This window comes from Perkinsus marinus, assembly GCF_000006405.1.
Source record: "Perkinsus marinus ATCC 50983 genomic scaffold scf_1104296950436, whole genome shotgun sequence".
NCBI classification, from domain to species: domain Eukaryota; phylum Perkinsozoa; order Perkinsida; family Perkinsidae; genus Perkinsus; species Perkinsus marinus.
In genome coordinates, this window is record NW_003209596.1 from 515253 (window position 1) to 530705 (window position 15453).

Here is a 15453-nt window from a genome sequence, read left to right on the forward strand (position 1 = left end):
ATTGTGGTGGATATATGGCCACTGATTGAGAACAGGTGTTGAGTATAATACAATGTTACCATAAACATGGCAGGGCCACAGTGGTTACGTCGGCATTGCCAAATTGGCATTCGGGATTTTCAACAGCTTTTCAAGGTGATTTTCCGCAGGGTGGCAGAGGACGGGGCCGATTGACCTCTCTCAAGCAATTTGCCCCATCTTTTGGAAGATGCCCCCATCCAATCGCGGTGAGTATGCTGCGGTCAACACATCTACGCCACGTGCAGCATGTGACGTGCTCGAACGGTGATGTGGTGTTCCAAACAGGATCCAGAATTTCCCCAAGTCTGGCTGTGACGAGATAGGCAGCGGACAGTGGAGATTTTCCAGCAGGGGAACTCAAACAAACCGAATCCAATCTCTCCGCGACAAGCTGGAGCCTGTAAGATGTGTGGCGCGTGGCTTCCCTCCGACGAGGAAAACTTCGGCTCCTTTACCCTCACAGTATATGGTATTAGCTTCAGTTGGAGGAGCCCCACATTGCAAATCAACAGGAGGCCCAGGGACTAACGTAGCGTGAGTCACGTTGAACATTAATCTGCTCCCTCCTCTCATGACCATCGACGTCATCGAGGCACATTTCAGTGGTACATAGTTGTTCATGTAGAGGGTGTCCAACGGCTGTGGAATGGGGATCTCCCATGGGAAGTTGATTGGGGCGATCAACAGAGTGGGAAAGTGAATTAAGACTACAATTTAGTCTCAATTAACTAAATTATGAGGCCAAACTAACTCGACACTAGGCAAAAACGAAACAGGAACGAGAAACGAAACTGTATGGAAGCTTTGTGTTTTGGCAAGGGATTGGTGACAGCATACATGGGTCACTGGAGTGCTCGATGGCGAGCGATGAAGTTCTCCGGTTTTTGTGCTAGGAGATCTGGATACTCTCATACATGCATATATGGCCGCATATTGGGCCGCAGAGACAAGTCTGAGCAGAGGATCTGGTGGGTGTGATCAAGAGGAGTACTGACAATGATGCACACTCGCCAGGAAGCCTTTGATGAAGCTGATATTGACGCCGAGTAACAGGACAGGCTGTCGGCCTATGCCACCGAGGGGCGAGACCAGGTTAACCGATACATCGTTGTAGCCTACGAACCTAACGAGGTTTCGTGCTCTTCCAGCCTTGAGCGTATTGAGACCACCTATCAATAGGCTCCGAACCGGGGTCATCAGCGATACCAGCAATACACAGAAAGGTTTAAATATGATCACGCCTGGCCCACTGGACCAAATTTCCAGTTGAATGTAAGAGAGCCCAACCTCCCCCTTTTTCCCGCCAAGTCGACCCGAGTGAATATGCTCACTCCCACGACTAGCAGCATCTTGTGTTCAATCATGGTCGACGGTGGACCGAAACAAAATTCATGGATTTTCGTCATTGGGTCATCGATGGCTCGATAAAGAAAGGCTTTATATAGAACACCAAAGAGCGTTTTCCATGCCCGGTTGGATTCTACAGTACAAACATTATCCCGTCACATATAATTCATCGTATAGAGTTGGTGATTACATTGCAAGAACAGTGTAGCCGTGCACATGTTCTCCATAGCGTGTAATAGTGTTCGACACGTTGAGAAAAAAGTGAAGAAAATGGGTCTTTTTGTGCAAATCATCGAATTTGAAGGTGTTTCCTCCGGCTTCTTCCCTTTGCTTGACTATAACACCACAACGTTCAAGAACAAATCGACCTATAATCGACATATCATGCGCATGACAATATCATGTTGTTAATAGGTTTCCATCTACGGTTCCTCCACAAAGTCTTCAACATTCTGAAACACCAGTTTTTTTCAGACCCTGTTCTGCAGGGTTCAGCGGGCTTGATTACTCTCCTGAGGCAACCATCTTGAGAGTGTACTAATAGTACTCCTGCACTTACTTCGTCGTCAGAAGATCCTATCATGTCGCTAGGAGAACCTAACAAGAACTATCCTTCGTCCGAAACCGAGGTGGGACGCTACCGGGCTCACACTCGGCCTGTTGCTGAATGATGTCCGCATACTGAGGGTACTGAAATACACCAATTGTAAAGCTCACAGCCCCGCACTGCTACATCGCTCATCTTGTCCTCCAAGCGGCGTCTGATAGGCCCAAGAACGCGGTCGAATTTCTCCTTCGAGAGACTCAACACTCGGCAGCCTTTACCAGACGCGTAGACTGTAGCCTTCCTAGGGGCCTTAGTCAACAAAGCCAGCTCGCCAAAGTAACTGGAAGAGTAGTATGACCATTCTAGCGTCAAAGTTATGCGTTTAGAGCCTACTCTCCAGGGGTGTTATAAACTTTGGCGACGACCTCGTTGCCATCCTCACCAGTCAGACAAGCCTTAGCCTCTCCCGATTCGAGGATGTAGAAGCTGAGCAACGCACTATGAAGGATTCCCCGCTGCATGTGGGGGAGGACTTATCGCCGGGCTCTCCTTGCTTCATGAGGACATCTCCGGCCTTGTGCTCTTTCGGCTCCAGCATGTCCGACAGTTGGCACAACTCGTAGTGATTGAGATCCTTCAGTATGGGCATCTGCCATGGGAGAATGACAATGAAGTCATCCCCAACGTAATGAGGCTTAAGATGAGACTAAACAGTTCACTTGGCCCTCGAGGATGGCACAGCTGCGATACTGACCAAATTAGTCCTCACTTACGGATCGTAAGAAATCCTCGTACTTCTTCTTCTTAGTCGACTCGGCCGAAATGACCATCATTTGGAAGGATAAACGGTCGAGTCCCCAAGTCTGAATATGCCACAATGAGTTTGAAAGCAAAGAAAGTGCTTCTTCTCTGTTCGCATTTACCTTGCCGGCCTCTGTACACTTCACTGTTGCCGCTCGAGGGGCCTTGTACATGAGGGCTAGCTCACCAAAGCATGCACCCTTCGTACAGCTCAGGACCTGCACACCTCCACGGTACTCCTAGCCACTACGGAGGGGCTCACTTTGTCACCGAGAGGAACATCATCGCCAGCAGGAGCCGTATCGCCCTCAGGGGATCGATAGACGTAGATGTCATATTGACCACTCTCGACTATCCAGAAGGCATCACCCTCATCTCCTTGCTTTATGAGAATGTCTCCAGGACTGAAGCTTCCCGGGTACCTACCACAGGAGAAACAGGGCACAAGAAACTGAACTGCATGATGCAACCTTCGAAGGGATAACCTCAGAAATGTTGGTACCAGCGAGTTCAGATCAAAATCGAATCTCAAGTTGGAACTGAACACGGAGATTGTGAGAATCGTTACATGGCCATGATGACGTCCGTGATTTCTTCCTCATCTAGGTGACCGAAAAGGACCTAAGAAGGAATTCAGCATAATCAGCCTCGCGAGCCGGCGTACATGGAGTCTCTCGTTGGTGCGTATGATGTCGCGGAGCATCTTCTGGGTCGACTCGTCCTTCTCATTGACCGGCTTCACCCAGTTCTTCCTGTCCTCTTCAGAGACCGTCTGCGCTGATACTCCGGACCGGCGTCGTCTCTCGGTAGTAGGCTGAAGGGCACGGCAATGCGAATAGGTAGAAGAACTGGTGCGTACCACTTCGAGGCGTGACCCATTGCTACCACCAGTGGAGCCTTGGACGACCTTGTTGAAGGAATACGCGATACGAGCAGAGCGTGACAGAGAGCTCAGCCTACCTCAGCAGAAGGTATCTTGCTCGGTTCGGACGATGCTCCACAGCCCATGGTTGTGCTGTAAGTGATGAAGTGACCTTGTGCAGTGCGGTTTCGATGCGTTTTTCGTGCACTTCGGTCAATTGCACTACAGATGCAGGAAACGATCGTCGATCAAATCGCCACTTCGACGACACCTCCGTCTTGAGCAAGGTCAATGGTGTAACACGAATCACTATTCCTCACCAGTCATGTACACACTAGTGTTGTGGGCTATTCTATTTTGAGAGGCCAACATGTCGTACTTGGCTTGCAATCGTCCATCTCAGTACATTAACGGTTAGTAAATATTCCCATGTCCCTTGCCGATGCGATAGCACTATCACCAAGGGATAACGTGGCCTCCGATGAGGCACAATCGACTCGTGAGATAGCAGACAGCGACAGTGTGGTCGTGGAGGTCCCCAGAAAGGCTGCTCAAGTGAGGATATCCGTCTCGAAGGCACAGGTAGTAGTATAGGGGTCCATGGGAATAGTAGTAACGCAATCACTAGTCAGTGGGAGTCAGTTCACCTGTATCATGAGAGCTCTACTCGGGGAATATCCTCACTCACTAAGGGGGTGCTGTGAGACATATAGTTACACTGACTTGGAGACGTATACATCCGAGTCGATCTACAGTAGATGTAATACTCTTTCATCCACTACGGGGAATGCTGTAGAAGAGATGAGTATCGTTCATGCGACGTACACTCATAAACACGATGGGGCCTTAGAAGCTCTGCTTATGGATTTTCATCTATAACGGCACACGCTTTACAGGTCGGCGCGTCATACCAATGCAACCCCTCGAACACGTTGTTTCTTTTTTGTTTGCTCATGCGTGGAACTGGACGGTGCATATCTTGAAACTTGAATGCTGAGGTCTGTTGACGCATATCTGATGGAAAACTGGACGCGAAATTTTGTGGTGAATTTGTCTCTGCTCACCTCGTCGTTTATGAAAAAAATATGTCCGCTGCGATCACGTCTGTCAAGAGTCAGAACGCATTCATCGCCCTTCAGGCCACGACGCCTTCTCAGTTCGGTATAACCCCTCTCGATAAAGCTCTGGAAAATCCTGTTAAACACGAGAGCGAAATCAAGTACCACGTCATGATGGCTCGAGAGAAGCTTCCGTGTAACGTTCTGGCGAGAGTAATAGGGCACTCGAACGTAATGCGGTGTCTACTGGACGTGAAGCCATCGCCGTTCGCTTCGGAGACCATACTGGAAGCATTGGGTCAATGCAGTGTCACGGGTGACTATAAGTGTTGTGGAGCTTTGATGGGAGCATTGAAGGAGCCTGGGGATCTCCTGTCTTCTGCTCTGAGGCATGCTGTGGTCAATGGTAACCACCGCGTGGCGATGCTCCTATTGGGCAAGTGCGACCCGGATCCAGACGTCCTTAGAGAGGCATTCTGTAGAGGGGATAGTCGTATGTTCGGTTTGCTAGTAAACTTGAGCCCATCAGTGAACCTCGGTATTGGGAAGCTCTTCGATGGAGATTCGAATGAAGCTGCACAGAGGAGGCTCTTGGAGGCTGTGGTCTGTAGTGGTCTGGTGGCCGATCGGGTGAGCTTCCTTGACGCCCTATGATATATGTGCTCACGCCTCGTTTTTCAGTTGAATGAGGACAGCGTTGCGGCTGTTTTAGAACGTCTCCCATCTGAGGCTCAGGCCGAGACTCTTAAAATACGTACACCCTTTTCACGATTTCGCTTTCCTGATCGCCTGGCTGCTAGCTGTGGTGATTGTGGTGTGCAGGGGTTCCTAGTTGGCCCTCCGAAAGGTAACAACATCTCGAATCGTTTCCAATCATTTTGGGCTCCTCTCAGGTCTGTTTGCGAACCTACCGATCATCGGCTCCCGTGCGAACAGTCGATCGGCATACAACTGCGATGCTTGCGGATCAGCTATTTGCGGTATTTGTCGGCGCGTCTTCGAAGAAGCACAGAGGCCCGTCACACTATGTCGAGAATGCTCCAGGAGCTACACCGGACTCTGGGGGGCTCTCATCCCTAGACCACCTGTCTAGTGGAAGCACCGGAGGGGTTTCTGCAAGAAGCAGTTCTATGAATGGTACAATACACGTGCATGAAGCTGTTAATTGGCATCAGAGGAGCTGAGTTATTGTGTTCATAGTTGGGCGGACGAGGCTAACTAAATCTGAATTTTAACACCTTCTGAGATTTCGGGATTAGTTTTCAGTGCCAGGGTGAGAAACTTCCTACTACAACGCGATGAAACTTCTCCGAGTCCCAAGAGGATTTTCGATGAGGATGGAGATGGTTTGGATAGAGAATCTCAAGTCTAGAGTATCGAAGCCTGCCGAGTTAGCTCCATCAAGCGTCCAGGAGGTGCTCGTGCCGTATGCAGTAGAGATGAGAGTATTCTCCTCCCCTTCCCTCATGACACCCTCGGCATGTCCTACACATCCACTTAAGTACCCATGTGAGAGGCCTCGGCTGGCGGCTCGGGCACTGATACGCATTCTGAGTCTGCCGATAGACATTTATAAGCGTTGCTGCCACTTCTGCGGTGGTTACTAGGCTGGAGGAGGAATCGGCTACTGGGAAGCTCGTGGCATCATGGTCACATCGATGTCGAAATGGCAGAGTTCGCGCATGTAGACTTCGACAATGTTGAATGATAGAGGTTCTGAGACGGTGCATTTGGATGCAGACTTTGAATCCTGACATGTTTCAGAAGCACTGTCGTGCTCGACTGAGTCAAGAACATTCCTTGGCTGTGTTTGACTCGTCATCATGATCAAATTGAGCTTGAAAATAGGTAAAGTTTACTCATTGTACTGTTTACTTGAAGTAAACTACACAACGCAAGAGAAATGGGAGAGAATTTGAAGTTAGAATATGAACATGAACGCTATTGCATGATTGATTAATGAATGTCACGCGTACTGGCTGCTATGTATAACTTTCTCGAGAACCTGAAAGTCGTTGGAGATGGGTGGCCGTATTTACTTCACCTTCTTGCAATAGTCCAATACCAAACTCGAGGGGAGATTTGTGGGGGGCGGCTGAGACACCGCATCCACGATTGTGCGGAAAACCTGAGCCGAGAGCTCTGCCTGCCACTGATGCCTATCGCCAACCTGAGTGCAGGTGACCTTCTTGACGCGGACTGGTATCTCGTGATTTGTTAGGAGCTTCTCAATCAACCCGTAGCACTCTTCCTTCGACAAGCCTGTACAGAGTTCCCACATGAACTGCCCAGGGCGGCATCTCACCATCAGTCTCGCGATGATCCACTAGTGCTTTTGAAACTATTGGGTCGCTCTCGGTAAGGTTATTCAGCAGTCCTCGAGCCTGGAAATTCACCCATCTCCCAAAGTTACCGAATAACTCACCCTGACGATCTTCACGGGAGATTCTTTCGACTTTCTACCGCCACTACTGTCTCTGAGAGAGGATATACCAGAGATAAATACAGACCGTTTTGTTACCTGCCACCGAGTTTCTTCGCTGAAACGGGGGATTTCATCAGAGTGCTCTCGCTCGGGAAGGCACGTTGGGCCTTATGAGGCATCGGCGACTCGGCGAATGGGCTGCCGCTGATTTTGCTGTACCGTCCGACCTCGAGATCGTTCAGTGTAGCATCTGTGAGAAAATGTTCCAGGACGTTTCTATAGCTGCCTTGGCTCACTCGTATCCGCCGGCCCAGCCACACTGAGATACTTGGACTTCACACCTACATATAATGTCACTATTTCAGATCAACAACATAGACTACTGCTTCCAACGTTGAAGTCAGTAGATCTGTTCTCTTTCTTCCTGGGCATCTCTTTGCACCGTGCCAGCTCCTCTTGTAGTCTGGCAATCTCCCTCTTGAGGTCGCTCACTTCAGCGTGTAGCTAGCACAACGATTTTCCTTATGGACTGACGAGCCGCATCCCACTTTGCTAACAATCTTATTCTTGCTAGTCGCCTCCGTTACTGTTATGTTGATATTCTCCAGTTTTTCCTGAACTTCCAATCCCTCGGGGATTCGCCACTTACCCCTACCTCCGCCTCCCTTCGTGCTCTCTTGAGCTCAGCTCTCTCCTCTTGCATGTGGGCGATCTCATCCCGAGCCGTTTCCAATTGCTGAAATACACAACATAACCACCAATAGAAACTGCATGAACCAACCTCCTGGAGCCCTTCCAGCTCCCTATTCTTCCGCACCATAGCCGCGGCACTGCTCTCGCCACCATCGCTACCGCTCCCGTCTACGCCAGCACAAGTATCAACGCCCCAGTAGTTGTCCACCTACCCGTGTTTTGCTTCAAGTGGGACAGGTTGGAGGTCTTGATGACCTGAAGCCTCACATAGCCGCATTATTGCGTCACCACGTTGTACGTTACATCTTCCTTGTATACACGCCCTTCCGCTTTCACTTCAGCCAGCTCAGCTCTCTGAAGTGCCTGCCTAGCTTCCTTCCTAGCAGCCTCCAAGTCTAGCCTCAGTGCGCTCTCTCTGTCAACCACAGCGTCTCTAGCCGTCACAGCAGCGTCCCGTTCCTATGACCTCAGCGTCACTATAAACACGCTCTCTAAAACTGAACTACCTTCTCAGTGTTGCGGAGTTGCTCATGAATTCTCTTTAACTCCGACCTGTCCGTAGTCGTGGAGTTGAGCTCGACCCTGCAGGACAGTACCGTTTATCATAAGCACCCATCCTCACTGCAGCATCTCGTTCTCCTGGGCCGCCTCCTGGAGGGCCTGTTCGAGCTTCGCAATATGGCCTCGCTGTGCTTCCGTCTCACTGACCAGCATCGTCTGCTCCTATACATCAGATTTACGAGTGAGATGAACCTAGCGACCACAACTTACCTGCGTCACCAGCTGGCTCTGCTGCTCTAAGTGAGCCTTGAGTGACGCCAATTGCTGAGGGCAAAATGCATCAGTAAACCATAGAGGAGCCCCAGGGCCCCACCTGCTTAGTCTCCCTCAATGTTCCCATGGTCTCCTCGAGGTCATGCTTCGTCTGATAAATAAATATTAGAATATGAGGACCCGAGTTCGATTCTACCCGACGAGCTTTTTCCTCTGAAGAATTGAGTTCGCTCTGGACTCGCTTCAATTCAGCTGTCCGGCTCTCTAGCTTCCGATTCTACAGAGAGTGGAGTTTGCAGAAGTACCAGAGAGACAGTATGCTCACCAAGTCTGCAATCTTTGGGTCGGGTGCACGACTAGCCGCCGCAGCCGATACCTGATGGCCGAACTCTGTCACTGCGCCACGAAATAGGTTAATCAGTCTCACGAGGGACTCATTCTCCGTCCGTAGCTTGGACAGGGCCGCTTTGAAGTGCCCCTCGCTCACTTTGTAATTGTCTAGCTCTGCGCTCAGCTTTCTTCCTTCCTGAAACGCTTCGAATCCACCACGAGAGTGCCACCATGAATGTAACTCGCCTCTTCCTTTTCCCTCAACTTCTCGGTCGTTGCTTGGAGCTTCTCTCCCAATGCAACGAGCTCAGTGTGAATCTTATCCACCTCAGCCTGGGTCGGCCCAGTGTGCTGCTGTACACGACCAGGAGACTCGACTGAAATGATGAAGTACTACACGTTGGCCCAGCGAGAGATGCTAATGCCTCTAAAAGCAGCCTGCTGATGCGGACGAGCTCCATGGGCTACACTCTGCTCAAGGTTTGACATGTTCGTACTCTGAATACAAGCCAGATAAGGATGCATACGCTCTCCTCTCCGAGTTACCGTAGCACGCTGATTAACAACTTGAACCCTTGGGGGTTGGCCCATACTGTTATTGGTGTTTTGTAAGGGAGTGTGCTGATGGCTGGGCGCCGAGCCAGCAGCATTAGTGTACTGCGGCAGTTGTTGTTGCTGCTGGACAAACTGTGATGGTCTCGGCGAGAGGTGGTTAGCAGTGTGGTGATGCTGCTGCTGTGAGACGTTATTGACTGATGACATGTTGCTCTAAGACACCGCGACAGTGCCCGCTCTAATCTCGAAGCCGACCTACTCCTGCTGCACTAGCTCCTACGGGCGTGTACTGCCCCATGACGTAGCCTGAATTGGGAACCTGTCCGGAGACGTTTCGAACAACCATTCGACCAGGTTGTTGTTGTTGCTGCTGCTGTTGCTGCGGATACTGCAAGCCAGTTGAGTGATAATGCTGAACCGGGTGGCCCGAGGTATTGTTTAAAAAGGAGTTAGGACGATAGAACATAGTGCTGGACAGGGTTATGAATGCCGGGGGCCGAATTGACACTAAACTGAACTCAGGTGAGGGGCAAAGTGCCTCCAGAAACGAGTGCGCCCGAATTCGAAAAACTACAAAGTTCGTTGCGGTAGCGCTAGTCCACGGGCCCCTAAGGCTCCAACCGTTTCCGTTGTAAAATATTCCGCGCTGCAGATACCTGATCCGAGATATGTATGACGGGATTATACCAAAAAAGGTGAGCACCTCTGAATCCGATCCCGCTACAAGATACTGATGAACCCCCTCGTCAGGACCGCTCAATCGACGCCTACTGCCCGCTGGCTCTACCATCAGGGGAGGGTCCATGTCGTTTGATGAGATGGCGGCACAGCAGGGATCGGCTTCATCAATCCTGAGATGATTCTGCAGTGAGGCGATGGGATTATGGACGGGACACGAATTGTGACACTGGCATACCGCACTTCCTAGACATCACCCTTGTGTTATGCCCCGTCTATTGATATTATGTTTGTCGACTGTACTCGAACAGGATCACTTATGTAGTGATTTCCTTTCGTTCACAAGAGTACTCTTGACAAAACCCTAAACCGTGATGATGATACGTATACCGCATCCACTCGGAGGTTTAGTTCACTCCAATGCTTTGGATGTGCGACTTCGATGAGTTCATCTACCATAATAGGTAGATGTGGGTGACGGTAATACTGAGCGGTTAATCTTATTGGCGAAATGTTGGTATAATATGGAGTCGTTGGCTCATACAAGAAGCTACAGTTACCTATATAAATATAAAGAAAATTTGTTTCTTGAATGAGTAAAGGTTAGTTCCGCAAAATGTTTCAATCAATCTATGAAAAGAGGTCATGCAGCGTTATGCAGTTATTACCCGAGTGAAATAACACCAATGTGCGACCTGTTACATTGTAAGCCTTTTTTGATGAGCGTAAAATTTGAATTTCTCGTAAGTTTCGGCGGGTCTTCCAACAACTCTGATAACGTCTGGAAGCCATTCACAAGAGCTTTCGAATGGTATAGGATTTCTCGCGAAATTGAACTTGCCCTAAAAGCTATTTAAGGGTTTCTCAGGACACCCTGTCTGAACATTCCATAGTTGCCACCTTAAAACTAGAGTTCCATGATGACTGTGGAATTATGGTTATTATCCGGTACGTGTATAACAGGTATTACCTGTATCCTGTAGGTTCATCACTGGTCGGGAGTATTCGCCCAACAGCCACTCCGAGGATTACCTGACTGTTGCTAACGCACCGAGCCAATGAATGCAGGCAGTGATACTACCGTGAGAAAGAGTTCCCCCGAGTAAGTCATCGCGACGAGCATAGCCATATAGGCCAATATGAGATTGATAGAGAATAACACTATAAGGATGAGCTTCCCTCGGGCGGATGATCGCCTAGGACCTAGCTCAGACGATGGAGGGCCGCAGGGGACAGTGGCATACCAAGAGCATTCTCGACCCCTTTTCTTAGCCGTAGAGCTCCCTCGGCGAGAACACCAATACAGAAGACCGCTATCATTCCGAGGAAGAACTTGAGTGGAGAATCCAATACTATGAACGGGAAAAAGAGGATGATACAATGGCGATTTCGCGACCACAGAAACCTGTACGCCACCACGTGTACGACTGCATAGCGATGAGAGGACTCACTGGAGGCCAGACATGACCATGTCGGTAGAGCCCTCACAAAAAGGCTCGTCCTTGGCGAATTCTCCAGCGGTAACAATCCCTGCTGGGCACCTACGCACACAAGAGATGTCTAATCAGATAGATACTGGGAATACTACCTCAATGCACAATCCGGCTGCATCTTGCCCGGGGTCATATCACACAGATCCATCTTTCGGAAGTCCCAACAAACGGCGTTCTCAGCAGGACAACCCTCTGGTGGAGTCATACAACGCAGCCAACAGTAGACCTGAGGCTCTTTCCCAGCGAGCACGAGCCCATAGGAGCACGAGTACCTGGCCTGCTGCGCACTGACTGAGCATACGTCTAGACTGGAAGGCTTGAGGGGCCATGAAGAACTGCTGATAAGATACTCCTGCCGAGTTAAGAGCCGTAGGCGGTGCCATCATCATCCGACCGAAGACGACTCGTGGCTGACTCCCATTGGAGACGGGTATTGCCACCTGACGTAGAAGTGTGAATCTATTGCTACACGATGGCGCACCCTATGGCGAGCTGCCATGATGTCAACTGTCGAGGCCATCCACGACTTTAAAGCCTCGCCGAAGATAACCACCAGAGCATCACCATCATCTGGGATTGATACCACTCCTTCTTCAAATTGAAGGCTTCTGTCACCTGGCAGAATACATCCGATCTCTACGTACAGAGAAGTAACTCACCGGGAGGCAGGGACAATAACAGAAATAGTCCCATATCAGCATGCATCTCCACTTGCACTCCTCGGGATGCAGTGGCGTCCTCAGGGACACTATATACGTTCCAATGGTCTAGATGATGTCTACCACCATCTACTGAGACGATTTCCGAGACAGTCGACAACCGCTGCCCTCCCTCCAACGTCACAGCAGTGTCCGTTACGCCCAAGAACAAGGTCTCATCTAGAAGCCTAGCCAAGCTGTGGGTTACCTGCCATTCACAGCATCAATACAGATGAAAAAAGCTGTGCTCAGCAAAGCCCCACTGTTCGCATCAATTCATCCACAGATCGAACGTCAGGCATGGACAAGCAACTCGGCACTTGGGAAGCTTCTCCCGCATATAAGGCAAGCGTTCGCTTCGTTTCGTCGGAGAATCCAAACACCGACTCGTTACAATCGTTGACCAAAGCGTGTGATAGGTGAGCTCTTGCAGTCAAGAACTCAATGGGGAGTCCTGTGATGGTGAAGTGGCCTCGTTCTCGAGCGGTATCAACTATGTCCCGTCCGTGCTCGCTGATACTACCAAACTTGAGACTCACCTCGGCCTGGACGGTGATCACGGCCGCTCCCAATAAGGGGAGAAGTGCAGCATGAAACATTCAAAAGAAGAAGAAGGCCTACAGAGGAGGAGCCACCGTATCCAAGGTCTCGGAACGCAACGTTCAGTGTGAGAGCGAGAGACAACGAGGAAACGGTGAGTCCATGGTAGAGGCACAGGAGACGACAATGCGCAGTTCGGTGAGCGATGCATGAAGAATCAAGCTGGACTGTTGAGACATTTTACAATACAGATAAAGGAGACACGAAGCAGATAGGATCAAGAGTGACTCTATCAGTGTCCATCGAACTCTCCCTGTCCAGTTGGGACACCCACTGTTCAAGAGGTGGTTGTTTCCCACTATTACTTTACATTGTTGTTACCGCTAAGGGAAAAACAATGCATATAATAATTCACTCGCGTCGGTGTCCATAGAAATCTGAGGAAATTGTTGGTTTTTGCACATCTCTATGCTCAGTCGTGCGTATGAGTCTCAATAACGTAACCTTGGAAACTCCTGAGCTCAGCTGAGGATATTAAATTTGTTTCCACGTAACATGTGTGCCCTTCAAGCTCGAACGAAGCGTCCTGTACGACAGTGTGCATGGAGCATCGAACAACGACCATCTCTACCTCCGTCATCAAGGTGAGGCCTATCCTAGTGTCGAGACAAGTAGCAACAACCCTGTACGAGGCGCCGCAATCTCGAAGACGAGTGACTCCATCTAAAACTAGGCTCATGTGTTCGTCCTGCCAAATACTGATTTCCCCTGTTCGAATGGAACAAGTTGCGTATCTTAAACAAACAGCAAGATCCTCACTGAAGGGTTCCAGCAAGAGTCCAGCCGATGAGGCTCAGCATAGAGGGTGCTGATCGGGGCAATGCCCGATCACTGTGAACCGCCATCAACATCCGTCGTTGACTTTTGCTAGGGGATAAGCAGGGCAACGAACGCTCCCGAGATCAGCGCGAGGTCCTCACAAATCACCTCGAGGCAGGTAAACTCACTTCGCCATAGAAAGACCTCTCCCATCCAAACACTCCGACAACCACTGTTCCGTGAGGTCCGATATGAGAATGCTTCCTCCGCTGCGTTGTAGATGCCCACCACCCAGTTGTCGTGGCTTTACTCTCAGCGAGCTCAGCGGTGGAGGAGGCGATAGACTGAGTTATGGACGTCTGAAAAAGATGTGCTGAGGGTTTCACTACTTCCTCGTGTACCTCGACGGCATTGACTTCAAAGACACGTTGAGTGTCAGTACGTTATGGCCTGTCTTCTCTGCCCGTGGTACTCCGTGGAGTGCTAGGTCGGACTGCAAACTGAACCATAGCAAGACAATGCTCAAAGAATATCCGCAGGGAATCAAAGAATTTTCGAGCGCAGGAAGATGATGGTATCTCCATCCTTCTTCTACCATCATCGAACCTTGCTGAATGCCACTCCTCTGAGAGGTAGTTTGACAAGCTCCAGCAGAGCGTCGGAGTCGACAGAGGTCGTCAATAGGAAAAACATACGAAACCGAAAACCGTACTTGAATCTACCGAAGTGAAACCTGTTATTGGCACGCTGGAGAGCACACAAGTGGAATGATACAGACAGCCGTGTGCTTCAATGAACATCATGTCGCTCGTGCGTGGACATCGACATCATGGGTCACGCCGTCACGGCGTCGCCGTGTGTTGTGGGTCCAGTTTGCCTGCACCCTTGTAATCTCATCAAACCTTCGCCTTCCTCAGTATAGCGAATGAGCCCAATATCGATTACTGTGCTGCTAAGTCTGTGGTATTCGTACAGAACTTAAGTGCAGGTAGTGCGCTTATTGTTATTGTCTTAGGGTCGTAGTATTGGTTGCTCTAGCTCGAGTTCCCTTGTTGTGTTGTTCTTAGAGTTCATCAACCGATACCCCGACACCTTTTTGGTAGCAGCTCCTTGTTACGAACGATTACAACTACGAGATGGTTGGTTCAGCTTCTGGTTCTACCCCCACTCCGCCCCGAGCGGAGGGGGAGGGCCCTCGGGCCCCCTTGGTGCGTCGTGATCCTGAGGAGGCAGCTGAGGAGGCCTATGACGAGTTCATTCGTGCTGAGTTGGGTGAGGCAGCGGCTAAGCAGGCGGCCGAGATGGCGAGGCGTTCAGTTGAAGAGTATAACCGCGTGTTAGAGGAAAGGTCACCCCCTCAAGCGACCCCAACACTGAAGCATCAAAGTATGGTTACTGAGTCGGCTGAGGACAACAAGCAGACCGAGTTATCACAGACGAGAGGCATGTTGGCGCCTCTCCTCACTGGTCAGACGTTGCAAGTGGTGACCGCCCAGATGCCGGAAAGATATGATGGAGTCTCCGACCTAAGGATCTGGTTCCGAAGGTTCGAGGCGGATGCCAGGGCGGCCGGTTGGAACGAGCACATGATGGCCGAGAGATTGGGTAGCTTCTTCAGGGATTCCTATTTTGACACTTGGGATGAGAACGCTGGCAAGAAGGACTTTGCTGCTGATCGAGAGATGATGTTACAACTCTTTGACCTGATTCGTCCCGACGAGGCCCTGGAGAAGTTCCACGCCTTATCTTGGGACGGGAAGGGTCATGTCAGTCAGTTCATGGCCATCTTGAAGCGGGCCCTGGAGGAGTACG

General features: G+C 50.2%; 5 protein-coding genes across 5 annotated transcripts; 3 read left to right on the forward strand and 2 right to left on the reverse strand.

Annotated features, from left to right (window-relative positions):
• Nucleotides 1–1859: 1859 nt before the first annotated feature.
• Nucleotides 1860–3724, reverse strand: Pmar_PMAR018638 (cAMP-dependent protein kinase type I-beta regulatory subunit, putative; the record flags this gene model as incomplete). Its single annotated transcript, XM_002778152.1, has 13 exons — nt 1860–1880; nt 1928–1965; nt 2010–2058; nt 2102–2255; nt 2309–2401; nt 2449–2564; nt 2689–2778; nt 2839–2952; nt 3042–3138; nt 3285–3337; nt 3381–3530; nt 3576–3623; nt 3677–3724. 13 exons carry the CDS (start codon nt 3722–3724, stop codon nt 1860–1862), a joined length of 1071 nt encoding a protein of 356 aa, XP_002778198.1.
• A 283-nt stretch (nt 3725–4007) lies between these two features.
• Nucleotides 4008–4160, forward strand: Pmar_PMAR018639 (hypothetical protein; the record flags this gene model as incomplete). The annotated part of the gene is made up of 1 exon (XM_002778153.1): nt 4008–4160. A coding segment is annotated over one exon (153 nt), but the record flags the coding sequence as incomplete, so codon positions are not given.
• A 503-nt stretch (nt 4161–4663) lies between these two features.
• On the forward strand, nt 4664–5729 carry Pmar_PMAR018640 (hypothetical protein; the record flags this gene model as incomplete). Its single annotated transcript, XM_002778154.1, has 3 exons — nt 4664–5266; nt 5318–5483; nt 5530–5729. The coding sequence occupies 3 exons, from the start codon at nt 4664–4666 to the stop codon at nt 5727–5729; spliced, it is 969 nt and encodes a 322-aa protein (XP_002778200.1).
• Nucleotides 5730–6671: 942 nt separating this feature from the next.
• On the reverse strand, nt 6672–12905 carry Pmar_PMAR018641 (hypothetical protein; the record flags this gene model as incomplete). The annotated part of the gene is made up of 30 exons (XM_002778155.1): nt 12546–12905; nt 12244–12490; nt 12066–12199; nt 11857–12024; nt 11680–11810; nt 11543–11632; nt 11336–11496; nt 11173–11294; nt 11062–11123; nt 10185–10264; nt 9673–9719; nt 9356–9626; nt 9078–9235; nt 8956–9054; nt 8854–8904; nt 8629–8679; nt 8526–8579; nt 8377–8477; nt 8261–8336; nt 8058–8213; nt 7967–8009; nt 7843–7922; nt 7717–7797; nt 7610–7675; nt 7445–7565; nt 7358–7402; nt 7158–7311; nt 7062–7113; nt 6942–7020; nt 6672–6898 (listed from the first exon to the last, which is right to left on the reverse strand). Exons 1-30 carry the CDS (start codon nt 12879–12881, stop codon nt 6672–6674), a joined length of 3543 nt encoding a protein of 1180 aa, XP_002778201.1. The 5' UTR covers nt 12882–12905.
• Nucleotides 12906–14777: 1872 nt separating this feature from the next.
• Nucleotides 14778–15448, forward strand: Pmar_PMAR018642 (hypothetical protein; the record flags this gene model as incomplete). Its single annotated transcript, XM_002778156.1, has 1 exon — nt 14778–15448. A coding segment is annotated over one exon (671 nt), but the record flags the coding sequence as incomplete, so codon positions are not given.
• Between the last annotated feature and the right edge of the window lie 5 nt (nt 15449–15453).